The sequence below is a fragment of the Aethalodelphis obliquidens genome, unplaced genomic scaffold (genome assembly GCF_003676395.1).
Source record: "Aethalodelphis obliquidens isolate GAN/ISIS:26980383/991018 unplaced genomic scaffold, ASM367639v1 scaffold2, whole genome shotgun sequence".
NCBI classification, from domain to species: Eukaryota; Metazoa; Chordata; class Mammalia; order Artiodactyla; family Delphinidae; genus Aethalodelphis; species Aethalodelphis obliquidens.
In genome coordinates this window covers 31,827,295-31,842,577 of record NW_020837946.1, presented here as the reverse complement: position 1 = coordinate 31,842,577, position 15,283 = coordinate 31,827,295, and the positions used below count along the sequence as shown (strand labels likewise).

The 15,283-nt window shown below is 40.3% G+C and overlaps 1 protein-coding gene and 1 long non-coding RNA gene across 2 annotated transcripts in view; both read left to right on the top strand.

The window, feature by feature from the left end:
• CD28 (CD28 molecule) overlaps window positions 1-2,507 on the top strand; it is a 29,318-nt gene extending 26,811 nt beyond the window's left edge. The window contains exon 4 of the mRNA XM_027123492.1: window positions 413-2,507. Within this exon, the coding sequence (XP_026979293.1) occupies window positions 413-541 (129 nt within the window). The 3' untranslated portion in view covers window positions 542-2,507. The remainder of the gene's footprint in view (window positions 1-412) is intronic.
• A 682-nt stretch (window positions 2,508-3,189) lies between these two features.
• LOC113629193 (uncharacterized) lies at window positions 3,190-9,360 on the top strand. Its single transcript, XR_003436426.1, has 2 exons — window positions 3,190-3,406; window positions 4,224-9,360. It is a non-coding gene; the product is annotated as an uncharacterized LOC113629193 (long non-coding RNA).
• Window positions 9,361-15,283: the final 5,923 nt, after the last annotated feature.

Sequence of the window (15,283 nt, the reverse complement as noted above, 5' to 3'; positions counted from 1 at the left end):
ATCGTGTAAAAAAATGGCTTCTTGAGGAAATGACTAATACAAGAAGATTGCATTGGGGATGCTTAACCTTTTCAAAGGAGGAAGGGCCTTCGAGAATATTCACATATCAGAGTTGGATATGTTAATTAGATATGCTTTTGGAATTCAGTTCAAATGGCTGCATTGAGAGTAACAGGAGTGCATTTCTCTAAAATACTTTCTTTGATTCAGATTTTTCAGGTTAATTTGGAAGAGTCCAAAGTAGTTGGGTTTGATTGGTCATTATGCAAGTCCAAGGTGCTCAATGAATTCTGGTTTGTTCAGCTTCCTTTGACTGTGTTCTGAAGAGTTGCCCCCAAATCTTAGCACTCCTCCCAGATATCTCCCTCTGTGTCCCTGGCCCCCTTCACAGTGACATTTCTCTTTTCTGCAGATGAAGAGTAAGAGAAACAGGATGCTTCAGAGCGACTACATGAACATGACACCTCGCAGGCCGGGGCCCACCCGAAAGCACTACCAGCCCTATGCGCCAGCACGGGACTTTGCAGCCTACCGTTCCTGACACGGACGCCTATCCAGATGCAAGCCGGCTGGCCCCTCTTCACCTGCTCAACACCATTGCTCTGGATAGGAAAGGACTGCCTCGTCTTCAGCCAGCCACCTTGGCCTCCTGTTAGGCCACCAATGCTAATTTTTCTTGAACAAATAGGCCGAATAACATCATTTTGAGACTCTGAAATGAAGTTAAAGAATATTACTGTGGCAGACTCGTGTAGTGCCATGGCCCAAATTCAAACTCACCATGTATTTATTGACTTGATTGAGAGGTTAAGGTAGAAAACTGAAAGTGAGCGGATTCTGTTAGCCCTGACATCTGCTTCCAGTTCCACTCCTTTCTAATTCACCTGCATATTGCGGTCAAGTGAAGTGTGATATCGAAAGACTTTTTAGGTGGAGAAGAAAAGGTTAGGAAATCATTCCCTTTGATTAAATGGGGGTTTTGGGTGGAGATAAGTTGGAATGGGGGAGGGAGACATAAACATTTAAAAAACCCTTAAAACACTGTCTCTCACTCATGAAATGAGTCACTTAGTTCCTATTTAATGCTGTTTTATTTTAGTTTGTAAAGATGTAGACATTCTTTTTGATGAATTCTGGTCCTATTAGTCATTTTGACCAATGGAATCCCTTCAGAGCAATGGGAGGTAAACCAACTTGCTTTCCTTACTCCCTGTGATGGGAATTCAAGGTAATCTTCACAATATGATTTCAAAAGAATAAAGTAGTCCTCCCACACCAAGGAAGAATGTGTCAGGAAATAAGGTCACTTGATGTCAAAATTATTTGAATACTATGAAGGGTTATTTGTTTAGTAGCTCATTTCAGTCGAATCATACAGGGGCCTTTTCTGTTCCATGTATTTTAGGTTTGCTCAGTTAGTTTCTTTATTGTCTGCATGGAGAGCTACAGCGGGATGCTGAGAGTGCATCTCCTGGAGAAGTGACGATACTGTGAAAAAGGGATATTGGCATCCATTAGAGTATGAGGGATGGGTCTCGAGAAACTTCTGAAGGGAACAACACAATTCTTGCCACATGCCGCAGGGGTGGCTGGCATCTGGTAGGAGTTTTCTAGAAGACAGAAGGCAGAAGGAGAAATGGTGAGAGCTTCTTTCTGGGACTTTCTGTGCTTTAGGGCTCAGAGCTCCAGAACTCTGTGGTTCAGTTGCCTGTTTACCCTGGAGGTCCATCGACATGGAAAAGTGTTTGATGCTTTTGAGATAGCATCAAAGTTCTCAAGATACCAGGCAAGGCCAGACCCTGGAAACACCATGAATATTTTTCTGGCTCCAGTTTGGGTCAACTGGAGTATGTCTGGGGACCTTGAAGAATGGTTTTACTGCTGCCCTTATAATTTGTTCAGTGCTTTGATTCATTCAGATGTTGGAGAAGTCTAGGTTTTAGAGGCAGATAGGCCTGGCTCAAGTACTATTGCTAGTTGGCCTCAGACGAGTCACTGCCTTTCTAAGACTCTGATTCTTCAACTATAAAATGAAGATAGTGATCACAAATGTCTGTTCCTATACTATCGTTTCCATGAGGGCATGTCTCAAGTTTGTCTTTTTTTTTTCTGCTTGGCCCTGGCACATAGTACCATGCCTGACATATGTTAGCTATTATTATTATTGTCATATAGATAAACTATGTATAAAAATTAAACTGGGCAATGACCTGAGAAGGAAGAGACTATTATAACACAAATTTAAATTCACTACCCAGGGATGAGGTGCTACAAAATTTGAAAGCCTCTAAACTCCCTCCCATTTCCTGTTTCAAAATATTTTAGCTTGCAGTAAGATGTACAGCATTCTGCCTCTCACTTTTATGTATATAAAGAGGTCTTCTCTAATTTTTTTTTTTTTGTAACATGGGGAGGAGTAGAAATCTTATAATTCCATTCAGAGGATATTGTACTTTGGTTGATTTTTAAATGGGCTTCCATTCCATGAATTAAATTATTTCAAAGAAGGTCGAACTTAGCAGTCCTTGGGTGATGAAAACTGTTGAATTTATACTGACACATGTGCCAAATTGCCAGCCTCTTGGCATACAGAGTTCCTTAATCCAAGTTATCAGATTGAATTTGAAAAGGACAGAGCTGGAGAAATTTTAGAAAGGGCAATGACAAAAAATAAATTAAAAAATGGAAAGATTTGCTCTTTGGTAATAAATGGTTTTATTTTCTGATGGGAAAAATAGGTTTACTGAAGATGAATCATACTTTAGATTTTTCTTACTCACTCTGAACAGAACCAAAGTAGAAATGTTAACAGGGAAGTCCGTTTTCACTATTACTGTGAACCAAGAAATGGTTTAAGAACAGTGGTTGAAGCAATGCTGGTACAGTTTCAGATATGGCAATTACGAAGAAAACAATGCCATTTGCTGCTATTATTGTAAGAGTCTTATAATTAATAGTGGTTCTATAATTTTTGATTGTGAGCTCACTTATTTGGGGATGAGCATACCAATTTAAAGAGACCAAGTGGGCTTCTCTGGTGGCGCAGTGGTTGAGAGTCCGCCTGCCGATGCAGGGGACGCAGGTTCGTGCCCCGGTCCGGGAGGATCCCACATGCCGCTGAGCGGCTGGGCCCGTGAGCCATGGCTGCTGGGCCTGCGCGTCCGGAGCCTGTGCTCTGCAACGGGAGAGGCCACAATGGTGAGAGGCCCGCATACTGCAAACGAACAAACAAACAAACAAAAATAAATAAATAAAGAGACGAAGTATACATTATGTTCTGTGTTCAGTGATAAAATTGCTGAACTACCATGTGCCTGTTTTAAATCTGTGCTTTAATACTGTTTTTCAGAGCAGGTATGCTTCACTTTTGGTGATGAATCTGGAGAAAACCTGTTATTTAAAAAAGGTATGAGATAAACCCTTTTTATAAATCTCTAGTTTAGCCTTGAAAAAAAAATCCAGACTTTTAAATATTAGTTTCATTTCAAAGCAAAGTACACTTCTGGTTTGTTTGCTTGGCTTAAGTCACAACTTCTCATCAGACCAATGGATTATATCTCTGAGATGTCAGGCTGGGCTTACCTGTGCATTCTGTGTGATGTAAATGTTCTATCAGAGAGATCAAACTTCAGCCTTAACTCCATCAATCCCTCAGGTTAACTAACTGAGCCACTAGTTCTCATGGCTAATTTAATGGGGATGTTGGTGGTTAAATGGATATCACATCCCTCATCCCGGCCTTTTGTACTGCTGCACAGGAGCAACAGCAGGCCTGGGGATTGATCACAAAGTGTTAAATTTAACTACATGCTGGAGGTTGGAGATGGTGGCAGTGATGAACCTAGAACCAAAATCATCACTGCTATAGACCTGTTACTGCCCAGGTTTTGGTATCTGCAAGGGCTCTTGAGGCTGAGGAAATCTCTTTCTTATAAGTATATACATACTTTCTGATATATTCCTCCTCAAATATCACAGCCATGTTCCAACCTCAGGGCCTTTACACATACTGTTTCCACTGTCTGGAATGCTTTTCCCCAGATATCTACCTGGCTTGCTCCTTCATTTCCTTCACGTCCCTGCTCAAGTGTCACCTTCTACCCTAGTAAAATCTCCCCAAGCCCCATCTACTTTCCTTGCTTGTTTGTTTTTCCATAGCATTTCACCATTTCTTATACCTGACTTTTAAACTTATTTGTTCACTGTCTAATTCCCCAAACTAGAATGCAAGCTCCAGGAGGGATTGAACTTTGCTTTGTTTATTGCCATATCTCCAGTGCCCAGAACAGTGCCTGACAGGTAACAAATATTTATCGACTGAATGAGTGAATTTCACATGCCTTTATGAATTAATTGTCAGTCTAAATGTACTAATCAGACTCTGAGAAGGAGAGAGTCAGTTCTGTTTTCCACTTTCCTATTAATAAGCTCAAAAATCCATTTTATTAGTGAGACAGGATGTAAAACATACACACAGCTAAGCCTGGTGAAAGAAAACCTGGTAGCTATAAGTTCATTTACATTTTAGAAATGTTTGTGCAGTGACGAAAACCAATACTGTTAGAGTCATCTTAAAAAGTCATGCTAAATAAGCCACAGTTGAAATTAAGTTGATTTCCCATTGAAGTCCCCAACTTCCCTCTTAATGGAGTATTGACTATGTTTTAAACATGCCTTTAGTCTAAGACTTCTGAAAATGTTGCCTTTGTTGTTAAAATCCCATCCGACTACTAAACTGCTGCTCTTTCTTTTTATTTTTTCTCCCTTGGCCCCCAACAAATTCTATAAATGCTTTGCCTGGCTGTGATTCATAAAGAGCTCAAGGATGGGAATGCTGGGGACAGACAATTTCAGATTCTTCACCTGTCAAGCTCTTGTCATAACTGAACATGCTAATGGCTTGCAATAGTTTTAAAATAAAAGAACAACGACAAACAAAATTGTGGCATTTGGAGCAAGTTGACAATTCAAATCAGACATATCAATCATCACACTCACACACACACATACACACACACACACACACATATACACACACACACACACACACACACACACACACACACACACTGCTATCCTCTTGTGGGTAGGGAAAGGCCCTTGAACAAGAGACACAAGAGCTGGTCTGATATTTCATGTAATAACTCCTATTACTTCATTGCAAATTGTGCTTTGAGTGTGGCCTGACGTCACATAGGTGTGTTATGAGTTCATCTCCAAACGGACTATTTTCTTCGTTGAAATGGAGCTCATTAAACTTAATAAAGATAACCAAAACCTGTTACTCCAAGAAAGACTTAGCTCATGAGTTTGATTGGACAAACCAAATCAACTGGAGAAGGATAAGTTGGTAAAAACTCCGGCACTAAATGTATCGGCTCAATAAGCACTCCTTTACTGGGCTAATATAAATAGTGTAACCTAGTTCTGTGAGAAGGTTCTAGCACCTTGAAACTCAAGTGCAAAATGAAATAAAATGCAAACTTCATGACTTCACCTAACAGACCTCCCACCACGTTCTAACTTCATAACTAGGTGAAGAGTGTAGTTTGCTGCAGCCCAGAATTCACTTTTTTTAATCCAGTCTGATAAAAGAGATTGATTCCTTTTAAAGCAGTACACTTTCTCCTCTCTCCCTTTGTCTGGAACAGAGATAATGGATGAGTGAGAAAAATCAAAGAAAATTCTGGATCCATCATAATGGGGGCCCTGACCACTGCCCTAAGCAGCAGCAAATGGGATGGTCTGGGAGCCACACCAGAAACCTGTTTGTTACCTTATCTGCATCTCCTTAGCTGAGGCACTAACTCTTGGCTTTTCAATAGTGGTGCTCAGAAGAAGTTTGGTTCTTCTGGAATGAATCTGATTGGGTGGACCTCCCAACTTTCTCTGATTTGGCATCCCAAAGGAATGAGTGCTTTCCGCTTGAAGATTCCCAGGCTCTCAGCACTTAGAGACCCAGGCCACTGTCCAGGGAAGAATGGAGCATGCTTCCTCAGTGTGCCTTTCGTTCTTTTCAGGGTATGGACACTGGGTTCCACGCTTGAAAAACATTAAGGATTAAATATGGATGATCCAAGGATATTTCATCTGTTCTGAGCTGACCTCGTTATTGAGGCCACTCTAAAGGCCAGAATGTGGACTTCCCAAGCCCATTTCCTTATCTTATTTGCCTGTGTAAACTCGGTGAAAAGTTTTGGAATGCTGGGAATTCTAGGGGACAAAAAGTCACAGAAAGGTGAATTTATCTTCGAGTAGGGGTGGATCGGGTTCTACTTACACTTCAACTGGCAGAGCTATCTCAGTGACAGGTTGAAATTCTCCTCTGGCTCCAAAGAACAAATTGTGAGAGCTGGGTGGAAATGTCAGTTGAGACAGAAGAGCAGCAAACAGCTTTGTTTTCCTATAGTTGTGGTTTTGCTTGGTGATGATGACACACGACGATGAAAATGTGCAGCATGAACTCCATTTGTTATCTGAGTGAGCATCTCTGCCAACACTGAAGGATATGTGTGGGTGTCACCTGCAAGCACACACACACACACAGAGAGAGAGAGAGAGAGAGAGGCCCTGGTTCGGAAAAAAGAGCGAGTTAATCAAAGATCAACAGTGACAAGTGGTGCTGTTTATTTCATGAGGTTCAGATTTGATTTCCTTCCCCTCATTAATCTCCAAGTCTGAAGTTAGTCTCTGGACTAAAGAGACGAGTGTCTGGTGACTACGGAAGGGAGTGGGACAAGGTGGGCTTGAATGGGCATCATGGCAGTCACCGTAGTTACGTAGTCATTTCTTAGTCTCCTGGGCACACACTTAGCATTTGATATGTTAGCTTCCAAAACGTGCATTTCTATTACCTTTTAAGAATCATGACATATTACATGAGGGTAGACAAGTCGTTGTACTTGGGGTCCCTTTTGCACTCCTAACCCTATGCAACTCTTGCTTCACTTGTTTATGTTTCTTCCTACTCCCTTCCTTTTCATTCACTGAATAACTATTTAATGAGCACCTGCCCAGCTCTAAGAAGTGGCCTAGGATGGAGATGTGGCAGCAAGCAACACGGTGTTATCATCTCCACGCTTACCAAGTGCAGAGTGTAGACGTTGCATGTCCCTTCCTTTTTTTACTACCCTAATCCTCAGGGTAATCACTTAGTCTTAATTATGGGTTCAGACTTGAATGTGGCTATTTGATAGCCTTTGTCTTATTGGTTTGCCTGAAACTTATTTTTTGAGATGTTCTTATCTACCATCTCTAACATGTTTAATGTCTTAGCTTAGGATTGACAAATTTTTTCTGGTAAGGGCCAAATAGTAAATATTTTAGGCTTTGTGACCATACGGTTTCTTGCAGCTACTCAATTCTGCCATTGGAGTGCAAAGGCAGCCACAGACAATATGGAAACAAATGAACGTGTCTGTGTTCCCATCAACCTTTATTTGTGAATATTTGAACTTCATGTAACTTTTACACATCACACAATATTAGTATTCTTTTGACTTTTTTTTCCCAACCACGCACAATGTAAAAACACATTCCTAGCTCATGGGCTGCTCAAAGGCAGACGGTGGGCTGGATTTGGGCTGCAGGCTGCTAGCTTGGGCTTGGACCCAAGCCAGTTTTAGCTACAAGCTTGTCTTTGAGTTCCAGCCACTATTTGCACTGGTAGGGCTGGAAGGAATCAGTTTGGCTGTGTGACTATGTGTGAACTTGGGAGTTGGGTACCTGGCTGCCATTTTATGGGTGACCAAGAGTGACCCCTCTGAAATCCAAACTAAAGCTCAGCATTTCCCAGGGTAATTGGTGAAATCACTTTTACTCAGATAAGAAAGGCATTGACCCTACCCTTACCATTCCTTCACTTCCATTCCCCACTCCTGTCTGCAGCTGCTGGTTACACCCAAGGTACAAATAGTCCTTGGAAGTAGCCCAGCCTATGTGGGCACCCTGCGCCACACACCCATTCACACCATCTGGGCAATTTAAAAATAGGGCCAAATGTAGCATTTAGCCTGATCTGTCCAGCCAAGATGAGGAAATTGCCTCTAAAAGGTCAGATGATTAAGATTATTGTGCCAACAGTTGAAGATACCAGTAATGAAAAAAGATTTTGGTAGAGTGGATTTATCCTGACTTTGTACATGGCATTCAAGTTCTGGGTCTGGGTGAACAACCTCAGAAATTCCAAATTTTTGTCCTCCAGCATGCATGGCCACTGTGTACATTTATGTGTTGTGTACCCTGAGCAAGGGCCCCTAGCCAAGGGGACGAGGGGGCTGAAATCCAGTCAGGATCCCCTTATCAAGCTACTCTCCTGGAAAAGCTATTCCCACCTGGAGAGCGTGCCTTTCTCCAATGCCCACACCTATGGGCTATTGAGGTGCTGACAGAATGCTTACCTTTCTGCTACTTGATTACTGAGCTCTTTATAGAATAAGTTAGATACCCATTTTCAAAACAGAAATTATCCAGGATGAATAATAGTTAAAATAAAATAAAACAAAAACATAGAATCATTCTTAATACCATCACAGTTTCTCTCTGGGTTCCCTTCTTTAGTCTTCTCTTCCCTGCATTTCTGCATATTTTAATTCAGTTAGTTGGTTTTTCCTGACATACATCTGGTGGGGTTGTCTTTTAGGAGTAACGTGAGAAGAAACTTCCTGGTTCAGATCTCCAAGGAAAACAAATAAGTTTTTGTGTCCTGGAGAATACCAGGTTTGGGGTTAGTTCTTAGGATGTCCCTGGAATTTTTCAGTTAATGGCAGAGTCTTCTCTTATTCCCTACTTATCAGTACATGGCGGGGCTAGACTAAATAACCTCAAGTCTAATTCCTATAATAGTTTTCAAATTTGTTATTATAACTCTTCCAGGATAATCTTCCCAAAATAAATGCCATTGTTTTGGGTTTTCTCCCATCATCACATTCCCATATTTTACAGACATAAATATTTTATGTTTGATATTTGTCAATCAGGATTATTGGAATAAATCTACCATTTCCCATAACTCTTTTTTTTGGTTTGTTTTCTTTTTCCTTTTTTTTTTTTTTTGTTTTGGCTGCACAGCACAGCTTGTGGGATCTTAGCGGGGCTCTGGCAGCGAGAGGACCAAGTCCTAACCACTGGACCATTGGGGAATTCCCCTGTAACTCTTAAATTCAATACTTTATCCAAATTGTTTCCATTACTTTCTCTTAAGAAAATTGTATTTGTAAGTTTAGGCTAGAAACCTTGAAAATGTTGTGGAACTTGGGTGAATTTAATTTGAAAGTCATCTTCACATTACAGCATGAGAAACTATTATATCATTTTTAAAGTTTGGCGTTTTCCAAATAATAAATTTAGTGATGACATAAACTTTGCTTTATTGAGTCTTCCATAAGTGAACTATATCTTGAATATGATAGGTACTCTGAACATCTTAACTGAATGAATAAGTGGATGGATGAATATCTGCAAGCTGTTTTGGTCTAACTAAGTACTATAAAAAGACTTGGGAAAAGTGAGGCCTACTGATAAAGATTTACCATTTCCTAAATTGTTGAAACGGATTGTATGAATACACAATTTAAGACATTATTCAGACATTCAGAAGCAAAAGCTGTTTACCCTTCCTTGGCAACGAACAGAACTCTAATTGTGTTCACTTATCTACCCGCCATGTGCTTCTAAGGAGTCCCAGGGAGCAGATAATGGTTGGTTTAAACCAGAAAAGTGGTCCCAGTCTTCTCATTAGTGATTGTTTTAAGTGTGGACATGTTACAAAATTCTGACCAATAGCCCTGACATTTTGTTCTGAGGGGCCTCTGGAGAAGTTTCTCAGTACTCTTAGAAAGAGATCTATGAAAACGAACAGTTTCTTTTCTGCTCCAGAGCATTGTGTTTGCAGGTGGCATCTCGACAGCCATCTTTGGACCATGAGGGGAGTTAGCCTGAGATGAACATGCTGGTGTAGGCAGAGCAGAAAGAGGGAAGGAACCTGGGTCTTGAAGACATTGTTGGGCTGCAGATTGAACTAACACTAAATCTGTTCTTCCTTCAACTTCCTGTCATATGAGACAATGCATAGCTTTATTATTTAAACCATTTTGAGTTGGATGTTCTATTGCATGAAGCTTAAAGCATTCTAACTGGTAACTCCTTCTTCACATTTATTGATGTGTATAAATACTCATGAATTTTATTACTTGAGGATACAAAGAACTTGACTCAATATCTTGTCCTATTGACATGCTCAAATTAGTCTCTGATAACTTGGAATAAATAAGTGCTATAACTATACTTGGAACAGTATCCATAGTTACTGATAACATTGAATCTGGGCCACTGGCTTCTTTGAACACATTGCCTCTTAAGGGTGCTATAGACCATAGAACAGCAGAAAATTCAAGGCCCACGCAAGAGATCATAAAGACTTTACCTTCTTTTCCTTCTGTTACATGAATTAATGAGAAGGAACACCTCCTGGAAGGAGCCTGGGGAACTTATAGTCATATTTTGAATTAAAATATATATGTGAAAAATGGGAACAATGGCTTATTTCCCTGCAGTATAGGATACCACACACCAGTAAAGTCTTTCAATATTCTTCTAGCTGAGTGGTCTCTTTTACCCCTGTGTTCCCAAATGCCACCCTAAACTGCAGGGGCCAATAGGAAAGATAGGTCTTAGTAGGTATAAAATAATAAATATTTCAAAAAATATTAAAATTTAAAATTCAAAATATACTTATAATAAAAAATGTAAATTAAAAAAATCACATTGTTAATTTAGATCAGTGGCTTAAATTTTTTCTTTAAGTAGCAGAACCCTTCCCCATTTTTCTTCTAATGAAATCTTATCAGAAGGTCAAAGTAGGTCTACTGGGCCTGGACCCTTATCCTTTCAGTCTCTCTTAGCTTCTGGTAGTGGTTCCCCAGGCAACACTGATCTTCTTTGGGGTTCCTGTTCAATGAGACAACTTATCTATATTTGTTGTCATTCTTAGTCTCAATTGAGATTGTGCCTTGATCTCAAATGGCCAGAAAATAGTCTCTAGAGAAATTAGTTTCAGGATTATTTATAGGTGAATCTTCTTCACATCTATGCAAACAGATTTGGTTTTTGTTCTAATTTTTTTCTTTCTTTCTTTTTTTTTTGCGGTACGCGGGCCTCTCACTGTTGTGGCCTCTCCCGCTGCGGAGCACAGGTTCCAGATGCACAGGCTCAGTGGCCATGGCTCACGGGCCCAGCCGCTCTGCGGCATGTGGGATCTTCCCGGACCGGGGCACGAAACTGTGTCCCCTGCATCGGCAGGCGGACTCTCAACCACTGCACCACCAGGGAAGCCCTAATTTCTTTATTCTTAATTAAAATGCCACTTTTTTTTTTTTTTTGCATTTTTCCACATGTAGTTTCTCTTCATCTAGAAAAATAATTTACTCTAAAATGAAAATACTTCAAATTTCTTTTAAAAATAAAACATCCACATTTAATCTCTTTATTTTTATAATAAATAATAAACAATAGTTCATACCAAATAACTAATCAGAACAAGTATAGAAATAATTTCATTTTCTAACAAAGACCACAATTTGCTCTTTATTTGAGGATTTTCTGTTGTTTCACATAATTATTCTAATGTATCATCTATTTTAGACTTAGTTAAGTCTAATTGCTTTAGTGTAATAGTATTTAGTGGGCATTCTTATCACGTGTTCAAAGCAGTTATAAGGTCCGATTTGCTATGCGTTTCATCAAGATTTCTGTCTTTTAGAAGATCCATAAAATTTTATGTGTAATCTTTGAGTTCTTCCAAAGAATGTCATTACTTGCAGCACATTTGAACTCACAACTCACAGTGCCAAGTATAAACAGTGAGACATATGTGACTTCTCTATTTTTGGCCAGAATTCTGGCTTGTATACATTTTTCTTTTCAACCATGTTAGTGTCATTTTCGTAGGCTTTCCTTTGACAATTAAAAAAAACCCAACAAAATAAAATGAAAATTGTTTAATTTTTTCAAGATTTAAACAAACGGTATTAAAATTTTAATAAATATTATAGAATTTGCAATTCTACCATCTAAAGTCTATTTAGCTGCCCACATCAATGTGATGGACACTAAGATGTGCAATCCAGATTCCCTGCAGGACTGAGGCCTCATTTCTGCAGCTGCTGCGGTGTTTGCTTCTGATGGCTCCCTCTCCAGGAACTGCTCTCTGCTGAAGGGACCTGCCTCACCCTAGGTTATGCCTTCTCCCTGGGAACTGCCTTTGTTCAATGGTAGGTCAGTTTTGAGGTGCTACCACTGGGATAAATCTGAGCGGCCAACCATCCCTGCTCCGAAGCTTCCGGTAGTATCGACCGAGGCTCTGCATCAACAATTGCATCAAAGTTCAATTTCTCCCTTTGCCCAATCCTGCTTCCCTCAATGCCCCTCCCCACTGAGTGTTTTTTCCCTGTAAAACTCTAATAAATTTCAGTCTCAGAGTTTGGTCCCAGGAAACCTAACCCATGATAGTTAAAAATCAGCATCAATTTTCATGCGTGATGTCTAGGTTTACAGATATACATATTTTGAATCATTTAAATTGCTTAATATTGCAAAGTGTTCTAAAATATCATGTGGAACTGTTGCAAACACTGTGCTAATTTGTGAGCACCTCTGGAACCACAAATCGGAGCCCAAAGAGAAGCAAGAAAAAGGATGTTTGGCAGTAGTGGGAAGTGACAAATTCTCATAAAAGAATCTATTGCATTCATGTTATCTGAGAGGAAGAATTTAAAAGGCTAATTTTTCTTTTCCTTTGATGGAAAGTTCCTGGCACTCGATCCTCCCCACACAAACTTGGAAGCAGTGTTTGTGTCTGAGATTGGCAGAAATGCAACCTACAACCTTCATGGCATTTGGAGGTGGTTGCCCAGTATTTTGAGGTCATAGGATAAGAGATGTGGAAGAGCATTTTTGGGAGCCTGATATGCAAGATTCTAATGACAGAAGGCTTTTTCCTGTGGGGATCTCAGAGTGAGAAGCAAACACAGAACCCTGGAGAACACCAACAGCTAAGAAAGGAACTGAGGGAGGTAAGCCTGAAAAGACCTAGAAGGAACAGCCAGAGAGGAAGAGAGTAGAACTGTTGGGTTGAACCATGTAAAATTGCTGATATTTGGCCTTTTTAGAAAAATTAATAGATGAATTTTTAAAGAGCAGTTTTAAGTTCACTGCAAAATTGAGTGAAAGTACAACTAGTTCCCTTATACTCTCTCCGTGCTCTCATCACACCCCAGACAGCCTCCCGCACATCAAATCTCCCACCCAAGGGGTACATTTGTTACAATCAATGAACCACCATCAGCACGTCATTACCAACCAAATCCATAGTTCATATTAGGGTTCACTCTTGGTGGTGTACGTTCCACAGATTTTGACAAATGTATAGTGATGTGCATTCACCATTATAATATCATATGGATAGTTTCACTTCCCTAAAAATTCCCTGTTGTTCCACCTACTCATCCTTTCTTCCTCCAAATCTTGGCTATTTGACTGTTTTTGATTTACAAAAACTGTTACTTCATATAGTTTAATGTAAAGAAGAGAAAGGAGAAGAAAATTCTAAGTTTGAGAGTGTGGCCAACAGTGTTTGTTAGGTAAGTGAGATGAGGGATGAAACCAGCTCTATGGATTTAGCAACTAAGACCTTGGCAAGAGTAATTGCAGTGAGCTGGTGGGACTAGAGGTGAGGTCCTAGCAGGGAAAATTGTGATCAGACAGTGAAGAATAGTCTTCACTGAAGACAGTCAAGAGAGTTGAACTTATGGCAAGAAGTTTCCTTGTGAAGAGAAGCTTCTTGGCACCTGAGCTCCGTTATTGGTCTGGGAACTCCTTGATGGCATCTCCAAAGTCCAGCACACGATGTAGTAACTGGGCCATGGCAGGCTCACAGATATTTGTTGATTGAAGAGCAAGAGGAAAATAATAAGGTAAAGGAAAGTTTTGTTTTTGTTAGAAGGCAAAGATTTAAGCTGTCTAAGGAAAGGGGGCATCTAGTAGCAATGGAGAAATGAAAGCTGAAGGAATAAGAAAGTAATAGATGGTAAAGATCCTTGAGCAATGAGGTGGGGTGGTAGTGTTGGGGACGGTGAGAGAGTAGAGGGTTGGGAGGAGGAGCAATGAATCTTGGGCTGGAGAGGGATGCTCTCCCACTCATCCATACACATATGTTCAGAGTGCACTGAGCATCCATTATTTTTAGAGTGTGGGGAAAGGACATTGCATTCAACTGCTCCCGACTTTTTTGCTGCACTATGCGCTGAATGGAAAGGAATGGACTATGGGGGATTTGTTTCCTGCAAAGCAAGCTCTTCTATTCTTCTCTTGGTGCAAAATGCACAGGGTGACTTGATATTAGAGAGGCAAAGACAAATCATCAGAGCTTGCACTATATTCCTTTTATGTGTGGGCAGAGCAGTTGAGCCTTGCCTACAGGGGATCAGTTGGTTCTGTGAAGTTTGTTGCCTACACCTACAAATAGTGCCCAAATGTATGAGTGCTCTCTCTGTACCCCTGCTCCCATTCTGTTATCTACATCTGTTGATATGTAACACACCATCCCAAACTTAATGGCACACAACAACAACAATATATTATTACTATATCTTACAGTTTGATGGTTGACTGGGCTCAATTTGGTAATCCTCACTTGAGTCTCTGGAGCCTCTTGAAATCTTCTTCAGAGTGTGGCAGCCAATGTTGGCTTCCAGTTAGGGTTTCAGAGGATGCTGTTAGCTGGAGGCTGTTGGCCTACATAGAGCTTATCCATCTGGTCTGGGATTCCTAATAGTATGGCAGCTGGGGTCCAAGGGCAAAGATCCCTTGAGAGATCCAGACAGAAGCAGTTTGCCTTAGAAATTAGTGAAGTGAGTCACTAAGGCCAACCCATATTCAAAGGGAGGAGAATTAGACTCTATCTCAAGATGGAAGGAGGGGCAAAGAATTTTTAAATAACCATATCCCAAATCAACAGCAATGCAATGAAACAAAGCAAAGTGGATACATTATAGAATTTAGAATCAGGAGACTTAACTTGGTGACTAATTTGCTATGCAAGATCACTTTAACACCCTCCATAGCCTTAGAAGCTTGGAGGCAGAGATGTCAAAAGACAATATAAAAGTGAGTGTTTGCTGGAAACCCTTCACGAACATTCAGCATCTCATATAATGTCTAAATTCCTTTCAAATGCCATGTATATATGTATAGCTTTCACATACTGGCATTCAAGAAGCAAACATTT